The sequence below is a fragment of the Felis catus genome, chromosome C1 (assembly GCF_018350175.1).
Source record: "Felis catus isolate Fca126 chromosome C1, F.catus_Fca126_mat1.0, whole genome shotgun sequence".
In the NCBI taxonomy this organism is placed as follows: domain Eukaryota; kingdom Metazoa; phylum Chordata; class Mammalia; order Carnivora; family Felidae; genus Felis; species Felis catus.
The window spans coordinates 187,320,189-187,335,865 of NC_058375.1; the positions used below are offsets into that span (position 1 = coordinate 187,320,189).

General features: G+C 36.6%; 1 protein-coding gene across 3 annotated transcripts in view; it reads left to right on the top strand.

The window, feature by feature from the left end:
• STRADB (STE20 related adaptor beta) overlaps positions 1-15,271 on the top strand; it is a 35,606-nt gene extending 20,335 nt beyond the window's left edge. For 2 of the 3 annotated variants that reach the window (XM_011285471.4, XM_003991018.6), the window contains 9 exons: positions 3,536-3,635; positions 7,489-7,610; positions 9,908-10,016; positions 11,068-11,191; positions 12,378-12,549; positions 12,845-12,949; positions 13,101-13,345; positions 13,959-14,001; positions 14,467-15,271. In XM_011285471.4, coding sequence (XP_011283773.1) covers positions 3,536-3,635; positions 7,489-7,610; positions 9,908-10,016; positions 11,068-11,191; positions 12,378-12,549; positions 12,845-12,949; positions 13,101-13,345; positions 13,959-14,001; positions 14,467-14,601 — 1,155 coding nt within the window. In that variant the 3' untranslated portion in view covers positions 14,602-15,271. Of the gene's footprint in view, positions 1-3,535; positions 3,636-7,488; positions 7,611-9,907; positions 10,017-11,067; positions 11,192-12,377; positions 12,550-12,844; positions 12,950-13,100; positions 13,346-13,958; positions 14,002-14,447 lie in introns of all 3 variants that reach the window. The other variant, XM_045034278.1, reaches the window with a different exon arrangement.
• Positions 15,272-15,677: the final 406 nt, after the last annotated feature.

Sequence of the window (15,677 nt, forward strand, 5' to 3'; positions counted from 1 at the left end):
GAGTGAGTATCTTTATGGCCATTACTTTAAATTATTTATCAGGCATATATAACTTATCCCCGCTTTGTTTAGCTCTTTTGCTGATTTTGTCCTGCCTTTTCATTTGGAACATATTTCTCTGTCTTCTCATTTTTTCTAACTCTCTCTGTGTTAGGAAAGTTAGCTGTGTCTCCTGCTCTTGAAAGTAGTGGCCATCTGAAGAAGAGGTTCTATAGTGCTCTGCAGTGCAGTGTCCCCTCTTCACTAGAAACAGGTGCTTTAGGGATGTCTCCTATATGTGTTTTGTGCTCCCTCTTGTGGGTAAGCTGTGTTTGCCTTTAGTCCAGTGATCTGCAGTGGTTCTCTTTTCCTGTTGTTGGCAGGTTTTAGTCCTTGTATTTTGAATGGTGAGTTTGAGGATGCCTTGGACTTAAGGTGGGTCAGGGCTATGGTCATACCAGACTGCAGGGTGCTGTCCCAGTGTTGTCCCTTGAGAAGCTTTTGTGGGTGGGTGGGGCCTGCAGTCAGACCAGATGTTTGCCCCCACCCACTGCTAGAGTCAGAATCAGAGTGGTATGTGTGGTTCTCTTCCCCTCTCCCTACAGCAGGAGTCACTTTGGAGTGGTACTGCCTACTGTCTGGGCTGCTTGCACAATGCCATGCCTGTGACACTGCCTTGGATGGACTCCTGCTGAAGTCAGGTCTACAGGAGAACATGGGGGGTGGGGCTCGCTGTTAGTGAGCTCATAGGAGAGTGTTCTTGTGGGTGTCCCATGTCTCTAGTTTGGGGGTTGGGGAGAGAAATGGCACCTCCAGCTCTTTTGTTCTTGGGTAAGTCTCCTAAAATTCCTGCCCCTCTAGAACATCTTCAGAAATTAGAAAATAAATCTTTCTATATACCACAGGTGTTTTTCAAACTACTACTTTAGTGCCTTATCTCAGTGTGATTGTTATGCTCTGGCTCTCCCAGAGCTGAGTCTGCTGATTTTGAAATTATCAGGTGTCAAGCTCCACTGATTGACAAAACTCATGAAGTTAAGCCTCTCTGGTTTTCAAAGTCATATAATGTGGGGATTCATTTTCCCAGTGCTGGTCACCCATGCCTGGTGTGGGGTCTGCTTCTCTCCTTTTTTTTTATTAAAAATAATTTAACATTTTTTTTATTTTTGAGAGACACAGAGAGACCAGAGTGCAAGCAGGGGAGGAGGAGAGAGAGAGGGAGGGAGACAGAGAATTTGAAGCAGGCTCCAGGCTCTGAGCTGTCAGCCCAGAGCCCAATGCAGGACTGAAACCCATGAATTTCAAGATCATAACCTGAGCTGAAGTTGGATGCTTAACCAACTGAGCCACCCATGTGCCTCTCTCCTTTCTCTGTGCTTGTGGTGTCTTTCCCTCCTGCAGATAGTCTTGTGGGTCAGTTTGGTTCCAGACCATATGTCTGCATGTCCTACCATTTTTTTTTTTTTGATGTGGTCTCTTCTGTACAATTAGCTGTGGAAGGTCCGTTCTGCCAGTCTTTAGGTCATTTTCTGGGTTATTTACACTGATACGGGTTATTTAGCTGTATCTGTGGGATGAAGTGAGCTTAGGATCTTCCTACTTTTATCATCTTCCCTTGAACACTGACCATGCCATGATTTTTGCTTTCTAATTTTCTAGTCATCAAATCAAAAAGAGAAGTGAGGGGCGCCTGGGTGGCGCAGTCGGTTAAGCGTCCGACTTCAGCCAGGTCACGATCTCGCGGTCCGTGGGTTCGGGCCCCGCGTCAGGCTCTGGGCTGATGGCTCAGAGCCTGGAGCCTGTTTCCGATTCTGTGTCTCCCTCTCTCTCTGCCCCTCCCCCGTTCATGCTCTGTCTCTCTCTGTCCCAAAAATAAATTAAAAAAGTTGAAAAAAAAATTAAAAAAAAAAAAAGAGAGGTGAGCTTAGTTTAGGATGATTTACTCGTAGTAAACCTATACTGTCTTCTTATGATTACCATGTTGTTTTCTTAAGTGTCTATAATTCATCTATGTAGTAATTTGATTTTAGACTTTACTGGGCAACTGCATCAAGGCTTATTACCCCTTTGTAGTTTTCACGCTTTTTTTGAAAATTGAGTCAATGTTTTACTATTTTCATTCTTCTCAGTTTTACTATATTTGCACACTTAGTATCCTAGATGTAATTATGTTTGGCCTGTAGCTTTGAACTTATTTAAAACAGTTTTAGACTTCAGCTACTTATTTATAATACATGTGCCCCTTCTATTTTAAAGAAGACTATTTCCTTAATGAGATGGAAGCAAAGAAAAGGTTGATTAGCCTGATTTTAGTCCATTATCTGGTAACCTATTGCCATTTTTTTTCAAGCAGTGAACTGTAAGCTTCAGTTTATTCTGTGATCTAGCCTTCCTGACAGGCTTACAAGTTATTACTTTAAAATTAAAAAAATTGTTATATGTTTTTCTATCTCTTATTTGTGTTCTTTAAATCTGAGTTTATTTGAAGGTTACCTGTTACAATGAAATAAAATTGATTTATTTAGATTTTTTTTATTCATTAGGATTAATTCTAATTTTAGTCTTTCACTCCTCTTGAACAGTATTCACCTTTATTCATCTTTAGCTGTGAGCTTATAATTATATTTTTTGTGCTCTTTTAGAAGTTTAGGGAACATGTAGAATCAAGGATGTAAAAAGTGGTCAGTACAATTCCTAACACACAGTAATATCATTTCTAATCCCACATTTCCTTATCTCTATCTTGGAGGCAGTAATAAAATTGTTGCCACCTACCGATGCCTGTAAATCCTTCCAAGTGTCTTTTGGAGTACTGTGTCTTTTGGGAGGTCCTCTTCGCTATCATATGACACGAGTGGTATTGGCCTCTTCTCTCTTCTGTGTGCATGTCATTTTCACTGCCACTGGGATCTGGTGCAACTCTAGAACTCTGACCCTAAAGCACCCCCATGAGACCTCATATTGGTATTCGGGAAGTCTGTACCCTATTCTTCCAACTCTTGGGGTTTATTTTTCTTTCTGATATCCCTTCTGATTTATTCAATCTTGTGAAAAACTTCAGCAATTTTAATAGGCTGCAATGTGGAAATTTTTCCTTGAATTGTTAATACCTCCACTAGCTGAGTCAGGTACCTGTATGTGTAATAGATACAACTGGCAACCACTTGAAGCAAGAGTAAAAGTATAGAATATTCTGGACAGGTCCCTGTATTTCTACCCTTGATGTGTTTATTAGATAACCTCAGGAATTAACAGCCATTTCTAGAAATTCCTAAAAGTGCTTACTGGAAATTGTGCAGGAAACTATTCTTTGCTACCTATAAATTGCTTTTCCCACCCTGTCCCCCTTTACATGCTGATGGCTTTTTAACTAACCACTTATTAGCAATTGTAAACTCTTCTTAGATTTTGAAACAGTGTCTTAAGCCACCCTCCAGTGCTTTCCTAATGAGCATTGTGTTTGAAACTAAAATATCAGTATTTTATATTAGGGTAGGGGACTAAAATGGGGAACCAAAAAAGTTTATTTTGTTTTCCTCTTTTTAAAACAATGCAGGTTGATGAGCTACCCTTTTCCCAGTTGCCTTCATCCACTAGAGCCAAGGATGTGATCTGTTCCACCAATGTTTCTCACTATGAACTCCAAGTGGAAATTGGTAATTATCCTGAATTGATCCTTCATTGTTAGAAATGAAATTGATGGCACAAAGATTATTTTGTGAGTGGGTCTTTTTCTGTTGTCACCTATGTTAATAAGGCTACATGTTAATTGTGTCAGTCAGATGGATCTATTAATTTTATGTCTTCCCTAAAATAGCAGCCCCAATTTTCAAGATTACTTTCTAGAATTTTTACTTTTTCACTCAAGTATTTTTAGAGAAGGAAGACACTAAGTAATCTAAATATTATTTCTGTCTTTATTGTAGGAATCTTCTGATTTTATGTCTATAATTTATATTGGGTATGAAAAATCATGTAAATCTTTTTAGTCACAGTCTTTTAACCAAGTTTCTTTTAACTTAAAAACTTACCTAGGGTCACCTTAGTGGCTCAGATTTCAGCTCAGGTCATGATCTCACAGTTCATGAGATTGAGCCCCAGGTTGGGCTCCACACTGGGCATGGAGTCTGCTTAAGATTCTCTCTCTCCCCCTCTGCTGATACCCCTCCTCTAGTCACACCTGCATGCACTCTCTTTCAAAAACAAAACAAGACAAAACAAAAACTTACCTAAAACCCCATTTATAGTAAACACCTTTCTCAGTTGAGTTTGGAACAAGATGAATTATTGTTTATAGCCGTATACATGTGAAATTTTTGCAGTGAATATTCAGAAACATCTATTAAACATTGCAAACAGATACTCTGTCAGATGCTAGGGATATAAAACCATGTAAAACACTTGAGGAATCCATATTCTTTCTGGGAAGTTGAACACATAAGATAGCCTTGTTTATGTACTAGAGAGTACTGAAGTAGAGATGTGTTAAGTATTACAGGAACAGAAAAGATGAAACATCTGACCATCCATCTTGACTACTGTGAAAGTCGCAAGAAAGTTTGCAAAAATGAGCTGGATTCTGAAAAATGAGGAAAAGTTTGCTGAATGTTCTAGTCAGGGTTTTTGTTACAAACAACAGAAAACAATCCTGACTAACTTAAGAGAGGAATTTTTTGAACAATATTGCTAACAGACAGAATTATTGGATAGAGAGAGAGACTTGGAAGAAGCTAAGTGAAGCTGCATAACTAGAACCAGAGCCAGGGCCATGGCCTAGGAGCAGCCTAGTTAGTGTATTACCTGTTAGAGTACTTATATCCCAGACAGTGGAACCCACTGCAGGAAGTTCTGACTGCCTCTGCTTCTGTTTGTCACTAACTCCATCCTTCAGTTAGCTAAGCATAGGTCATTGATGTTCACATGGCAGGGTCAAGGAAGCCAAGAGCAAATAAGGATCTGACCTTTCCTAAAATAGCACTAGTGGAAAATGCCCCCAAATTAGAATGGACATTCAGATGATGTCAATTCAAAAAAGGTAAAAACAGAATTACTTCAGTAGATGACTGAGGAAGAATGGTTAGAGGGGAACCTAAACAACCCCCCACTTGTTGCCTACAAGAGTAGGCAGTGGTCGGAGACAAATCTAGAAAGGGAGGTTTGGAACACCTGTGAAAGACCTCATATGGTGTATTTACAAGTTCAGACTCTCATCCCTCACAACTTACCCACTTCATTGCTCAAAGCATTTAAGCCACAAGTTTGGAATTTATTCCCTCTGTGCTTGAGATACATTGTGGAACAGTGACAATGGTAATAATACCATCTAACAGGCACTGAGCTGAACATTTCATGTGTAGTTTTTCATGTCAGCCTTTTACCACTCCTATTTGGCTGATGAAGATACTGAGCCTCTGAGAATTCAAGTAGCAATCCTACAACTAGTGATTTTAAAGCAAACCTTTCTGACTGGAGGGTCTAAGGTCTCAGGTGCTGCACGGTAGTACTCTTCTAGTGATAAAATGCTGAGTTCTAGAGGGAAAACTGGCAGCAATTCCAGGCAGCAGTCTGGAAGATGTAGACAGTGATTTACAACTGGAAGTATCATCCATATCACCTGAGTCTTTAAAAATTGCAATGCCTATATCCCATCACAGACCTAACGAATCAAAATTTCTGGTGAATTGGACCTAGGTATAGGCTTTTGAAGTAGATCCCCCAGTAATTTGGGAGCATGTCTTAGTTGAGAATGTAGAACATGATAAGGAAGTCACCACATTTGACCAGCAAAGGAGGACAGGACTTGAACTAAGGCAGTCATGCTGACACTGGAGTGAAAGGGATGAATTTGTGGTTAACTTCATTTCAAAGATAAGTGGCAGAATTTGGTGACTGTGGAAAGAGAGAGGAACTAACATTTATTAGATGCCTATTGATAGGTGCCACTCCAGGTGTTTTATATTTTAAAAACTGATGATACCAAATGCTGTTGAGTATGTCAAGCAGCTATAGCTCTTATAGTTTGTGGGATTAAAAATGGTTCATCCACTTTTAAAACCAGTTTTGCAACTTCTTATAAGGTTAAATATAGGTGACCCAGCAATCCCACTTGCCAGTATCTGCCAAAGAGAAATGAAAGCATATGTCTACTTAAAGAATGTTTTCGCAGCTTAATAGTCACCAAAAACTGAAAACAACCCAAATATTTATCAACTTATGAATGGATAAATAAATTGTGACTTGTCCGTAGTAATGGATTATTACTCAGCAATGAAAGAAGCTATTAAAACAACATGGAACAAACTCAAAAGCATTATGCTAAGTAAAAGAAACTAGACACAAAAGACTGTACTCTTTATGATACCGTTTATGTGACAGAAATGACATCAGTGGTGTAGGAATTGCTGATTGTATCCTGTTGTTTGAATTTGTCATAATTTGTTTATCAGGTCACAATTTTAGCCATTATAACAGATAGGTAATGGTGTATCATTGTGGTTTTTTATTTGCATTTCTCTATCTTGAGCATCTTTTCATGTATTTATTGGACATTCCTATATCTTTTTTTGTGGATTGCCTATTTAATCATCTGAATATTTTTATTTATTTAAGATTTTTTTTAAGTTTATTTTGAGAGAGTGTGTGCTCACGAGGGGGAGGGGACAGAGAGAGAGAGAGAGAGAGAGAGAGAGAGAGAGAGAGAATCCCAAGTAGACTCCACACTGTGAGCACGGAGGCCAACACGGGGCTCGAACCCACAAACCATGAGATTGTGACCTGAGCTGAAATCAAGAGTCAGATGCTTAACCAACTGAGCCACCCAGGCACCTCTGCATATTTGTTGAAATTAAAATACAATTTTTGAAAGAGCAAGTGAGTGAGCACAGAGAAGGGGCAGGTGAAGAGAATCTTAAGCAGGCTCCACACTCAGCGCAGAGCCCGACATAAGGCTCAGTCTCAAGACTGTGAGATCATAGGGTGCCTGGGTGGCTCAGTCAGTTGAGCATCTGACTTCGGCTCAGGTCACAATCTTGCAGCTCGTGAGTTTGAACCCTGCGTTGGGCTCTGTGCTGACAGCTCAGAGCCTGGAGTCTGCTTTGGATTCTATGTCTCCCTCTGTCTCTGCCCCTAACCCACTCGCATTCTGTCTCCATCTCTCTCAAAAAAAACATTAAAAAAATTTTTTTTAAAAAAGACTGTGAGATCATAACCTGAGCTGAAATCAAGAGTCTGACACTTAACCAACTGAGCCACCCAGACACCCCAAATCTTATGCATATTTTAAAATTTAGTATAAGTTTGTATAGAATTGTAAAAATTTTGTTGGTATAGAGTTGTAAGAATTTTTTATATATACTGGATGTAAGCATAGTTAATACTTTCAGTCAGTGGCTTATCTTTTCGTTGTCTTAACAGTATTTTCTTGAAGAGCAGTTTTAAATTTTGATGTTGTCCAAATTGTCAGTTTTTTTCTTCTTTGGTTACTAACATGAGTTTTACATCTGACTGTAGGAAGAGGATTTGACAACTTGACTTCTGTTCATCTTGCCCGGCATACTCCTACAGGAACACTGGTGACTATAAAAATTACAAATCTGGAAAACTGCACTGATGAACGCCTGAAAGCTTTACAGGTAACAAAATGAAAAAAATGATTTATTTAATGTCTATTTGAGGAGATTACATCTGTAAGAATTTTTTTTACCAAATTAATATTTCTTTCTGTTAGAGGAAGTTAGATTTCTTTCTTCTAATGAATATGCAAGTACAGAATTGGAAAGAATACTTGGAATCCAGATCCACAGAAGAACAAATATATTCAAACTTTGGTAATTACTGTAAATTCCTTCAAACGAATATCATATTCAAAATGCTGGTCTGGAGATTTACAATAATCTTAGTCCAATCACAAATAGTCAAATGAGGAAATAGAAAAAACAAAAGCATACAGTTTCCTTTTCTTTTTAACTTCTGAATGAATAAATTTTAACAGAATTGCATTTTAGGAATATTATAATACCATTTTCATTGTCACTAATTTTTTTTCAATTTCAAATTAAAAAAAATTTTTCAAATTTATTTAAATTCAAGTTAGTTAACATACAGTGTAGTACTGGTTTCAGGAGTAGAACCCAGTGATTCATCACTTACATATAACATCCAGTGCTCATCCCAATAAGTGCCCTCCTTAAAGCTCATCACCCATTTGGCCCATCTCCACTTACCTCCCCTTCAGCAACCCTCAGTTCTCTATATTTAAGAGTCTCTTATGGTTTGCCTCCCTCTCTGTTTTTATCTTATTTGTCCTTCCCTTCCCCTATGTTCATTTGTTGTGTTTCTTAAATTCCACATATGAATGAAATCATATATTTGTCTTTTTCTGACTGACTTCTTTCACTTATCATAATTCTCTCCAGTTCCATCCACATTGTTGCAAATGATTTCATTCTTTTTGACTGCCAAGTAGTATTCCATCGTGTGTGTGTGTACCCAGGCACCTCTGCATATTTGTTGAAATTAAAATTTTTGAAAGAGCAAGTGTGTGTGTGTGTTTATGTATGTATGTTGTGTATATATACATATAAATGTATATATATATATATATACACACACACACCACATCTTCTTTATTCATCAGTCAGACATTTGGGCTCTTTCCATAATTTGGCTATTGTTGAAAGCTCTGCTATAAGCATTGAGGTGCATGTGCCCCTTCAAATCAGCATTTTTGTATCGTTTGGATAAATAGTAGTGCAATTGCTGGGTCGTAGGGTAGTTCTATTTTTAGTTTTTTGAGGAGCTGCCATACTGTTTTCCAGAGTGGCACTAATTTCAAGTTTTTATTTAAATTCTAGTTAGTTAACTAGGGCGCCTGGGCAGCTCAGTCAGTTAAGCATCTGACTTCAGCTCAGGTCATGATCTCATGATTTGTGGGTTCGAGCCCTGTTCTGGGCTCTGTGCTGACACCTTGGAGCCTGGAGCCTGCTTCAGATTCTGTGTCTCCCTCTCTCTCTTCCTCTCCCCTGCTCGTGCTCTTTCTCTCAAAAATAAATAAGCATTAAAGAACATAAATTCTAGTTAACATATGGTGTCATATTGGTTTCAGGTGTAGAATTTAGTGGTTCATCACTTATATATAACAGCCAGTGCTCATCACAAGTGTCCTCCTTAATGCCCATTGCCCATTTAGCCCACCCCTCCCCTCCATCAACCCTCAGTTCTCTATAGTTAAGAGTCTCTATAGTTGAGAGTTTGTCTCCCTCTCTTTTTTTTATCCCTTCCCCTATGTTAATGGGCTTTGTTTCTTTAATTCTACATATGAGTGAAATCATATGGTATTTGTCTTTCACTGACTTATTTCACTTAAAATAATACACTTCATCTCCATCTGTGCTGTCACTAATCATTTTTGATATAAAGAGGGAAAGCATTTTTTGATATTGTCCTTATTTTTAAAGTATTTACATGTGCACATGTATATTGCACAGAAAAAAAGATTGAAAGAAATTATGCTGAAATGTTAACAGTGGTTCTCTCTGAGATTTAGTGTTAGAAGTGATTATCTTCACAGTTTTATGTATTTTTAAATGTTTCTATTTTAAGAACATAGTATAGATGTTGAGAGTATGACCTCAGAAGTCAGACTGAGATCACATCTCACTTCTATTTCTTTTGTTGATTATATGCTCTCGGACAAGTTTTCTAACTTATTTCTACGTTTCTTATTTCCTATTTCTCTCTTGTAAAATAGGAATGATCATATGACATACTTAATGTCTTGTTGGTGAGATTTAAAGAAATGGCAGCACCAAGAACAGTGCTTGGTATCAATAAATTCTGCTGAGTGTAAGCTGCCACCTCTACTGTTATTTTCATCACAAGGCAAAAACAAGTTGTTTTAAATGTCTTGTCTCTTGTGTGTTTATCCTAGAAAGCAGTGATTTTGTCCCACTTTTTCCGGCACCCCAATATTACAACCTATTGGACTGTTTTCACTGTTGGCAGCTGGCTTTGGGTTATTTCTCCATTTATGGCCTATGGTAAGAAAACTTGTCTTACATAAAATAACTCAGAGTTTAGCGTGGAAGCCATACTTATAAGGATGAGTGTGATCTTAGATTTATGATTCACTACTTTTAATTTATAAATCTGGTGGCCAATTCTAGATTTCATGATAAATTTCCATATCTGGTTCATGTTGACCTGATGATCAATGAAACTACTACTGCTTCTCCAAGAAGTGTGTGCCTTTGAACAAGCTCTCTCTTCCCTTCAGTTCCCTGCCCTTCTGTCAACGGAGAGCCACTATAAGTCTTTAAGCAGAATGTTTTTTCACCTGTGCACACCATCTCTGTCCCTATTTCTCTCATTGTAAACTTACTTTATTATAGTATAAACATCTGTGTGTGTACCTGTCTCCTTTCACTGTACTTCAGCTTCTTGAGGGCAGGATCATGTATGTATTTTTCATTTTGGTGCTCATACAGTTCCTTGCATAAAGTGTTCAATAATTATATTGCACAAATAAACAAATGGATTCTAGAGCTTTTATTTTTATTTTTTATTTTTTAAAATATAATTTATTGTCAAGTTGGCTAACATACAGTGTATACAGTGTGCTCTTGTTTTTGGGGGTAGATTCCCGTGATTCATCGCTCACATAAAACACCTAGTGCTCATCCCAACAAGTGCCGTCCTCAATGCCCATCACCCATTTTCCCCTCTTCCACCCCCCCATCAACCCTCAGTTTGTTCTCTGTATTTAAGAGTTAGAGCTTTGATCTTTAGGATAACTTTGATGAATTGCCTCTGGGTCTAAAAATATATAAATACAGTATTTTTTTAAGTAATACTGAAAATTGTTAATTCTCTTTTCTAATCTCTAGAGTATCATTAGAAAAGTCTTTTTAAAGATTCTTGAAGGAAAACTACCTTTGCATAGGAAAGTAGGTAGACTCTAAAACAGGTGTGTGTGTGTGTGTGTGTGTGTGTGTGTGTGTGTGTGTGTGTGTTTATAGTTGAAAAGAACATTTAAAACATAGCTAGAAGCAAAACCAATGTTCAGTTAAAGATTTCAGGTGTTTCTTTCAGGTTCAGCAAGTCAGCTCTTGAAGACTTACTTTCCTGAAGGAATGAGTGAAACTTTAATAAGAAACATTCTCTTTGGAGCAGTGAGAGGGTTGAGCTATCTGCACCAAAATGGCTGCATTCACAGGTATTTATTTATTTGTATTTTAAAGAATGAAATCATTTAAGGAGCTTTTAGGAAGGAGCAGTTGAGTGTTAGGAGAGATAGGAAACTCATAAGTGAAAATTGAGAGAGGAAGGGGCCAGTAGTAGTAAATGCTTATTACATTTTATGGTCATTCACCAAAAACGTTCACACCACATCCTCTTTGCCAAATGCTGTGCTTAGTGTTCTGGTGGAGAGCCTTTCCTGGTGGAGTATAAACTCTATGTAATGGGATCCTTGCTGTCTCTTTTGTTTGTTTTTCTTAAGCATATAAAGAGCTGCTTTATCTGCTTTATAGCTCTATGTCATATTTACAAATTTATGTACAAATTGGAACTAAACCTTTTGTTAATTTCTTAAATATGTTGTAGCACTTTGAGATTATCATACTAAGTATCAGTTCTCTTGTTTTTAAACTATAGATGCAGAACTAATTGACTGAACATTAAAAACAATGCTGTTTTAAGATATACTGGGACGTTTTTCTTTTTAAATTATTTTTAAAGTTCGTTTCAGTCTCTTTAAAGCTTGTTTTCTTACTATTCATTTTTAGTAACATTCTGGTTAACTGTGAGTTCTAACAGACCGTATTCTAATTAATCAAGGTTTTACTACAGTTAACCAGACTCCCTTAGTTTCCAAATTCAGTATTTTACTGAACAAGGCTCTTTTATAATTTATTTGAAAAAAGAAATTTTTATGTAAGACATATATTTATAAATGATGTTAATACCAGGGGAGGCTGCCTTTTATTGGATAATGCTGCATTTAACTTTATATTCTAACTTTATGCTTCAAATATTACTTGATTTTTTTAGACTTCTCCTTGGGTATTTTACAGCAGTATCCTAAAATAGTGAAATTAGTAATGTGATTCCATTCCAAGTTTGAAAAAAAATATTATCACTTCCAAACATGTAGCTGTCAGTTGTATTTTCCCTTGTTCTAATGCTATATTAAATAGTTGAAAGGATTCCTAATTCCCTGAATATTTTATATGTGTGTATGTATATATGTATATGTGTGTGTATAAGCACACTTACATATAAGCGTGCTGTTTTATAAAGAGTATTTAATTTCCAAGAGAATACATGGATTTGTTCTGACCAGATTTTTATTCTTCATTGGCCAATTTCCTAGTATTTAGGATTGTTTCTTTTTGTTCTAGGAGTATTAAAGCCAGCCATATCCTCATTTCTGGTGATGGCCTAGTGACCCTCTCTGGCCTGTCCCACCTGCATAGTTTGGTTAAGCATGGACAGAGGCATAGGGCTGTGTATGATTTCCCACAGTTCAGCACATCAGTGCAGCCGTGGCTGAGCCCAGAACTACTGAGACAGGTCAGGTGTGGCCTTTGCATTGGGTTGTCTGTGCATCTTGAGTGTCTTCTGAGCTTGACTAAAGGACAATTGTGCCCTTAGTTTGGCTTGGTGAATGGCCTACTGCAAGACTTTTCCTCTTTCTTGTCAAAATTATTGTTAGGGATTTTAAAATGTATATACCATATATTAGGTATATCTTGATTTCTCACTTAATGAGTTTTTTCCATTGTTCAACATCCTTTCTCAAAAAAACACAGATATATAACTTTGTATTTTATTTTCACTAAAGGACTTCAAATTAATTGTTCTACAGGATTTACATGGATATAATGTAAAGTCAGATATTTACAGTGTTGGGATTACAGCATGTGAATTGGCCAGTGGGAAGGTACCTTTCCAGGACATGCACAGGACTCAGGTAAATGCTACTAAAATCCCAAACTAATTTCCCTTCATAAGATCCCTTATATTCTAGATAATTTCTGTTAAAATGTCTTTGCTGTTAGAATCTTTATTATTGTTTTAACATTTTCCCTGAAAAGGGTGAAAGAAACTTTTCTTTCTTTTAGATGTTGCTACAGAAGCTGAAAGGTCCTCCTTACAGCCCATTGGATGTCAGTATCTTCCCTCAATCAGAATCCAGAATGAAGAATTCCCGATCAGGTGTAGACTCTGGGATTGGAGAAAGTGTACTTGTCTCCAGTGGAACTCAAACAGTAAATAGTGACAGACTGCAAACTCCATCCTCAAAAACTTTCTCTCCTGCCTTCTTTAGCTTGGTACAGCTCTGTTTGCAACAAGATCCTGAGAAAAGGTAATATTGGCCACTTCTAAATAGCATCAAACTTACATGTTTTATTTTTTATAGAAGCTTTTCAAGTCTCTTTTCTCAATCTTTTGATCAAAAAACTATAATCTAGAAAATATCAAAACTAAAAGCAAATAGAGGCAATGAGCAAATGGGAATAATACTGAAGTCAGAAGACTTGGGCTCCAATCTCAGCTGTATCATTTCCTAAGTCACCTTGTAAAAATCAGTTCATCTTTCTGGACATTAATTACTGTATTTATGTTAATACATTTTAGAAAGCTCCAAGCAGTACAAAAATGTTGTTTCTGTGTAACAATAGTGTAAATTATTACATAACTATACACTAATGTTAGTACTTTAAGATGTGTCTTATCTTTTTTTAGCCCCGTAATGCCTAGCACACTTCCTTGTAACTAGTAAGTGCCCCATAAATGTTCTCTCTCAATTCCTTCCATTAGTCAAGGTTAAAGTTAAGAATTGGGCTTCCTGATATTTTTCTTTTTTTAGTATTGAGTTTTATAGCTCTGAATCTAATTTCTAGTACTTTTTTACACCTAAAAATACACAGTCTAATACGACGTTCTATTTTTTTTTATAACATTAAAAAAAATATCAGACCATCTGCAAGCAGTTTATTGTCCCATGTGTTCTTCAAACAGGTAAGCTGATATATCTTCTGTCGTCTAGATATTTTTAGTTACTATTAAAAATTCATTTAATCTTGTTAGCTTAAGGGGACAATTTGGTAACCAAGATTCTTAATAATGACTTTCTTACCAAAGTTAAAAATACGAAAACTTTTGTAGTAGTTCAATTATAGGCTTTCTAAAATATTTCCATTTTGCAAAACAAAATGAATAAAAAACAGAATGTCATTAAATGTTACTATACCCTCAGCTTATATTTTGATTAGAGACAGTTTTTTATACTGGCTAGAAATGATGAAGGTGAAAAATAATTCTGATTAAAATCAGTTTATTTGGTTATTACTTCTTCCTGTTTTCAGATGATCAAAGGCATTATTAGTGAAAATACCTAAAAAATATTTTACACACTTAACATGACTTTTTAAAAAATCATTTATTGCTGACATATGTACCAATAGCTTTGAGTTTCTTTAACAGATGAAAGAAGAAAGCCAGGACTCAATACTTACACTGTTGCCTCCTAAGCCATCAATAGCACTGTCTCCAGTGTCACGTTGGACTGAGCCGGAATGTGATTTTCCTGACGAAAAAGACTCAAACTGGGAATTCTAGGGCTGCCAAATCCTGTATGTCCTAGATACTTGACACTTTCTCTCTGCTACTTTTCTTCTGTATTGCTAGGTACAAATACTAGAATTATACTTGAAAATACCATTGTTGCACTGGAGAATCTATTGTTTAAAACCACTCTGTTCAAAGAAGCATGAGTTTATATCCTCTTTGGTTAACTCACAGTTCTATTACAACTCCAGAAAAACTTCAGAATTATGAATCTAGTTACATTTAGTGTCCTCTGTTCTCATTTTTTTCCCCAAGCTGTGACTAATTCCTCTTCTTGATCTTTGAATTTAAGTTTTGAGCCATTTAATTTTTTCAGCATTTTGTTGCCCTCAGGGGAATGAGCCCTCAGAGGACAGTGCTTCCAAGTACACTTTTTACTTCCAGATTCTCTAGCCTTTTTGATCAGCTATTGTTAGACCAACAGGCTAGTTTATCCTGGCATCAAAACCCTTTTTTGGTAGAAGGGAAATTGTTTATACTTCCCATATTATTCTGTTAAATATCAAACTGAGCCTCACTCACATTAAATGATAAAGAAGTTGTAATTTGTGCTTTTTTTTTTCATTTTTAAGAGGCTAAAGTGACACTTTTCTACTTATGTAAATTATAGATCCTAAATTCATGCACCCTGTGGGAGCTCAATAAAGATTTATTAAATTGAGTTTATGGTTTTTTTCTTTGTGATTTGACAAAGCTAAAACACAGATTCTAATTTGTGTTGCCAAGGGAAGCCCCTAGATTATTTACATAATGTAAAGAATTGGAGACGACCTGGAATTTATTCAATGAGGCAGAAGATGTTCTGACTCTTTATAGGACTATTCTTGCTGTGGTAGGGGATACAACATTTAAGGGCATAGAGATCTTAATTAATGGTTTTACCTTATTAGCAAAAACGAGATGTATCTCAAGGAGTATGTGGTACTCCTTGTGGTAAATTGGGACCTACCTTAGTTAATGGATTTTCTTAAAATAATTTTTACTGTAATGTTAAATAAGATTAAGATGATTGTCTTAAGACTAAAGAATTAAAACAATGAAACAAATAATGTAAAAATGAATAGACA